Genomic DNA, 5908 nt, shown 5'->3' with positions numbered 1-5908 from the left:
ATCAAGCTACAGCACATATAAGAGCATATAAGGCTGCAGGAGTCATCCACAGGTGCCTGGACAGTGGTAAGGGCTTGTAGTAGGAGTCAGTCAGCTGCGTGCACACACACAGCTATGGGATTAGCTGCAAGGCCCACGGCATCACCACCTGGGGCAGCTTTTGGTGAGAAGTGAGTGAAGGGTGACAGCTCAGCTCTGCAAGGGTGGAAACTACAGCACACTTAGTGACAAAAACTATGGGGGATCCTCTGTGAAGAAGGCGGCTGAGGTCCATGACTACAAACACTGTGGGGTCCTCAATAGTGAAAGCTGCAGAGGGTGTATGACAGCTGCAAACACTGTTGCTGTCCTGAACAACAAAAGTTGCTGGGGTCAGAACAGGTCACCTGGAACTGCAGAGGCTCCCCTTGCATCACAAATGCTGGTAGCCTCAACCCTTCTTCACTCCTAGCCATATCCAGATGTCTCAGCCATCCCAGTCTCACCAGCAAACTAGTGGGGTGAAACAGACGTGGGTCCTTCAGGCAGTGCTCCAAAATGGTGAGGGTGCTGGTTGGTTTCCCTGCTCTCCTCTTCTGTGAGTGAAACTCATGGAATGGGATGCCAACAAAATGATATTTTTACTAACCTTTCTGTGTAACTATTCTGATAATTTTTTGCTGCACTGAGTTGCTACACCTTTTAAAATGGACTCCTGACTTCTCCCAGAGCTACTTTCATGGATAGCTGTCTAATTATTGCGGGAGTCAAAGACAGAGATCTCCTACTCTGCCATCTAGCTGATATCACTCTCCTTATACTATAACTTTTCATGCTAATATAAATTATATAATATTGACAATATTATATTGACAAGGAAAACATTGTCAATTGTTGACAGTGGAAATATTGACAAGGAAAACATTGCTAACCCATTTAATGGATGAATAAATTAAGGAATAAAGACAAGCTTCTGAGGTCAATTGTCAAAAAAGTTAGTGAAATCCAGATTAGAAACCAAGTATTTTAATTGGTGTATAAAAGTTATTTTCCATAATACTACTTCCAAATTATCTTTCTTCCATGAGTCTGAAATAACATCTATTAGATGAAATTTTCCCCAAGTTCTTCAGTTAAAACAAATTTGTCCCTCGTTGGAGTTCTCAGAGCATTTTGTTTGTACCTCTCTTATGGCACATGTCACTTTCTATCTTAACTATACTAAATATTTCTTATTTCACTGAAAACATCATAGGCTCCCAAAATACAGGGATCAGGACATATGTGTTTATTCCAGGGAATGTATAGCACACTGCCCTATACATAGTACAAGATGAGTGAAAGCAGGGAGCATATTTTATATAAAGAATGAGAAAAAAAATGAAAAAGACTGGACGAGGTGGCTCACACCTGTAATCCTAGCACTTTGGGAGGCCGAGTCAGGTGGATCACAAGGCCAGGAGATGGAGATCAACCTGGCTAACAAGGTGAAATCCCGTCTCTACTAAAAAATACAAAAAAATCAGCTGGGCGTGGTGGCAAGCACCTGTAGTCCCAGCTACTCAGGAGGATGAGGCAGGAGAATTGCTTGAACCTGGGAGGCAGAGGTTGCAGTGAGCCAAGATCACACCACTGTACTCCAGCCTGGGCGACAACAGTGGGACTCTGTCTTGAAAAAAAAAGTCTCTATTACCTTTAACCCACTTATGCTTCTTATTGTGGTTTCAGAGTCACTTGCTATATCACCTTGCATGTAAGTCTAAGAGAAAAGGACCACACCATACTCATAGGTACAAATAACATTCATTCAGGATTAAACAAGAATTTAGACATGAATGGTGATTCAGCTTCCCAGGTCCCCTGGACATATCTTGGCAGTACACACCAAGTTTCCCTAGAGCTAGGGAAGATAGTGTAAGTTGGTCCCTGGGGAGAAGACATTGGGGAAAGGGTAGGCTAGAGCTGAATATATTATTCTGTCCCTTCTCATGTTTTCATGCCTTAGAGCTGCAATAACTACCATGTAGAGCAAGCAAGGGCCATACACACTTCTATAGAAAGTATACAAATCTGTAGACTAGTTTGCTTTCTCATGATCAGTGCAAATGTCTGAAGAAATTTGTATTCTCAGAGTAAGGACGGACAGACCATGATGAGTGGTAGGAGACGCCAAGACAGATTGGCTGATTTCTGAAGAACACTCCAAGGAAGATGAGGAAGACCTTGGGAAAATGACTGGAGGTATCATTACTGAACAGATAAAGAGTATTTTGGTGAGGCAAATGGGAAATGAGATCCAGTACATCTTTACTCCAAGCTGGGGAAATTGGTGCAGCTCCAGATCTTCTAAATGTTGGACAAGTACCTAAGGGATATGTTGCTTGTTCTTGAAGTAGTCTTAAGAATTGATATTGTCTCTTGAGTACAAGTATGATCATAACTGTAAAAAAGAAGTCTTATGTATAATAAAGCGTTTTTTTTCCCCTAGGATACTGTAGGGAGCCCATAGTTCAAGACTTTGGATCTAAAAGACATTAGAATGAGAGTGTTCTTTATCCTCACATGCTTCAAACTAGAGCATTCTGGAAGTACATTTGCATTAAAAAGTGGAGGAAAATGTGAAGGAAACATGGATATGTTTAAGCAATAAAAACAATTTATTAAAGTGTGAACTAGGAATAAGGCATAAGTGGTCTATAATCCTGTTCTCCAGAAATCTGGGGTTATTTGATTCCCCAGAATATAACAGGAAAAGAGAGTAAAGAGAGAATGACTGTGTTTATGAATATATGTGAGTGAAAACATGTGAGCATATCTAAATAAGTAGACTTGTATGGGTCTAATATGATATAATAACAATTCATGCTTGTAGGGAGCAACTTTGGATCAAGTCCTATGTTAAAAGTCCTCCATGCATTCTCATATTTAATTATCACAACAGAATCTAGTAAGGTAGGTGTTATTATAGCTTTTCTCATTTTACAGGAGAGGATATGGAATTATTTAATTGTTAAGTGATCTGTTTGGTATGACACAACTATTGTGAAATGAAAATAAGACTGAAATATTGTTTGACTCTAAATCAGTGTTCTTAAATTCTATGCAGAGGTGAATTTTTGGTACACTGTGTGGCTGACGATGGAATTGTGGATTGTTACAAAAGTCCTGAAGAGTAGAAGCCTCTACATTGGTGATGCTTCCTACTGGGGCTAGATCATGAGTAAAGCTAGCTACTCTCTGCTCCCAGAACAGTTTCTTTTCCCCAAGAAAAACATTTCATCAAAGGTATTGAATAACTAGGCCAGGAACTCTTTGCTAGTAAACTATGAGTAAAGTGCAGCTTGGAGCCTGGGAGTAAGGGACAATCTTTTCCCACCCAGCAAAGAGTCCTGAGCTCTGCCAGTGTGTGCTGCTATGGAAAAGAGACAGTGGTGCCAGTAATATGCATTTAACACCCCATCATTTATTCCTTCCCATGAGCTATGCCCAGAATCTCTCTAGTCCAGGGGAAGATCAGAGTGAACCCTGATTGACCTACCACTCTTTCCGTGCCAAGAGAAGAACATAGTGGACGAGAAATTGTCAGAAAAAATGAACAATGGTCTGAATGCAGCACCTGAATTTATGCTTTAAGAATAGGGGACATTTAACAAAATCAATTAGTAAGCTAGTTGGTCTAGGTCACAAAAAAATGTCTGCCTTCCAGCATTACAAGATCTACCTATCCCTCAGTATTCATGTTCCTTCCTTCCTCTCCGTACCTTTCTGGACAAGAGCATGAAAAAAAATAGCTGATACTTAGAAACACGGACCTACCAAGTGAGTTAACACCAAGGCTCAGATATAATGTGCTCAGACATTAGGGATGTGTTTGTCATTAAAGTGTCCTGGGTATGCAAACAGTGGATGTTTCAAAGATAGGCAGTGTACAGATACATGCTTCCTGCCAGTGTAGACCAAGATAATCACTTCCTTCTCTCTCTGACCTATTTCCTGTGATTCCCAAAGCACCACAGGATTTATTAATCCACCTGTTAGTTCATATTCAATTAAAACATATGTGTTTCCCAGTCACTGTTCTAGGCATTTGGCTCACAGTCATGAAGGACAAGTTCTCGAGTTTTGGAAGTTTGCAGCGCAACAGGGAAAAAACTTGATGCATGTGAAGGCTGTGCACTGGGAAGAAAATGCTGATGATGCACTCCACCCAGTCCGTGTAGATGCCTTCTAAATGGAGTTATGAATCTTGAATCAGCAGATAAAGATCAGGGAGCGTGCAATAGGAATTGGAAAGAGAGTATGGAGAGCCGAGGAGGTCAGAGAGATGACAGTGTGCTTGGGGAGCAAAAACTAATCCAGTATGTCTGGAGCATGGACTACCACTTAGAGGGTCACAGGAGATGAAGTTGGAGAAATAGGTAAGGATCAAAATATGAAGTGCCTCCTGTATATGATAACTAAAACCTCTGCATTTTAATATGAAGTCAATGCAAGAGTCATTAAGAAATTTTCCAATAGTTACTATAATTTTAAAATTCCTCAGACTCTAAATAAACTATCCTAGTTCAAGGCCCAGGGATCACCCAAATATTAAACTTCTTAACTTTCTGACTTGATATTATCATTTATGTTTCCTTTCAGGTAAGAACAAATGTTTGTGCAGTGGGTTCCTAATGAAACGGATAACTGAAATCAACATGGGAGAGACAAATGGGTCTATGTTCATTCCCAAAGGAGCTAGGAATGATGTAAATATTGAGATTCCAATCATTGTCATCAAGTACTTGAGAGCTGGGATGGAAGTGCACTTAAAAAAGAATTAATGAAAATGTTTGCTTCACCTTTGAAGATGTGTTCCCATTAACATAAATTATTTTACGCATCTCATTCACAGGGAAGACTGAATTATTAACATACTTTTGACTTACGTTTCATGCCATAGTCATCTTCATTATTTGTAATGTTACAAGGAAAGACTCCAATGTTTTCAGTGCTTTTAATCATGCTGCAGGTAAACATTACTCTGGTCAGTGAGTTCATCCTGGTGGGCTTTCCCACTGCCCCATGGCTTCAGGTTCTGCTCTTCTTCCTCTTCCTTGTGGTCTACCTGTTAGTGGTAGTGGAGAATCTTGTCATCATGCTCACTATTTGGGTCACTAGCTCCCTCCATAAGCCAATGTACTATTTCCTGAGTAGCATGTCCTTTCTGGAGGTCTGGTATGTCTCTGTCACAGTCCCCAAGATACTGGACGGATTCCTCCTGCAGAAACAGCACATTTCCTTCACAGGTTGCATGACCCAGCTCTACTTCTTTATTTCACTTGCCTGCACAGAGTGTGTGCTCCTGGCAGCCATGGCTTATGACCGCTACGTGGCCATTTGCCACCCTCTTCGATACTCAGTCATCATGACCACAGGTTACTGTGGACAGCTGGTGGCTTTCTCTTACATGAGTGGTTTCATGATCTCTGTCATCAAGGTCTATTTCATTTCACATGTTGCTTTCTGTGGCTCCAATGTTATGAACCACTTTTTCTGTGATATCTCACCAGTCCTCAAACTGGCATGCAAAGACATGTCCACAGCTGAGCTAGTGGACTTTGCTTTAGCTATTGTCATTCTTGTGTTCCCTCTCATTACCACTGTCCTCTCCTATATCTACATTGTCTCCACCATTCTGCATATACCCTCCACCCAGGGAAGGAAGAAGGCCTTCTCCACCTGTGCATCTCACCTCACTGTAGTCATAATTTTTTACACAGCCATGATTTTTACATATGTTCGGCCCAGAGCTATTGCATCATTTAATTCCAACAAACTAATCTCAGCTGTGTATGCAGTCCTCACACCCATGCTAAATCCATTCATCTACTGCCTAAGGAACCAGGAAGTCAAGAATGCTATCAAAAAGACCTTGAGGGGTGGCTAA

At 41.0% G+C, this 5908-nt stretch overlaps 1 protein-coding gene across 1 annotated transcript; it reads left to right on the top strand.

Moving 5' to 3' along the window:
- Window positions 1–4981: 4981 nt before the first annotated feature.
- Window positions 4982–5908, top strand: LOC116525344 (olfactory receptor 6-like). The gene has a single exon (XM_032241148.1). The coding sequence runs from the start codon at window positions 4982–4984 to the stop codon at window positions 5906–5908; it is 927 nt and encodes a 308-aa protein (XP_032097039.1).

Source organism: Sapajus apella, unplaced genomic scaffold (genome assembly GCF_009761245.1).
Source record: "Sapajus apella isolate SASKATOON/1434 unplaced genomic scaffold, GSC_monkey_1.0 scaffold47, whole genome shotgun sequence".
NCBI classification, from domain to species: domain Eukaryota; kingdom Metazoa; phylum Chordata; class Mammalia; order Primates; family Cebidae; genus Sapajus; species Sapajus apella.
The sequence above is the reverse complement of the archived record's forward strand: the minus strand, read 5'-3'. Positions and strand labels throughout refer to the sequence as shown.

Coding starts and splice junctions, on each gene's coding strand:
- LOC116525344 (XM_032241148.1), top strand. CDS start 4,982: ATGCTGCAGGTAAACATTACTCTGGTCAGTGAGTTCATCCTGGTGGGC.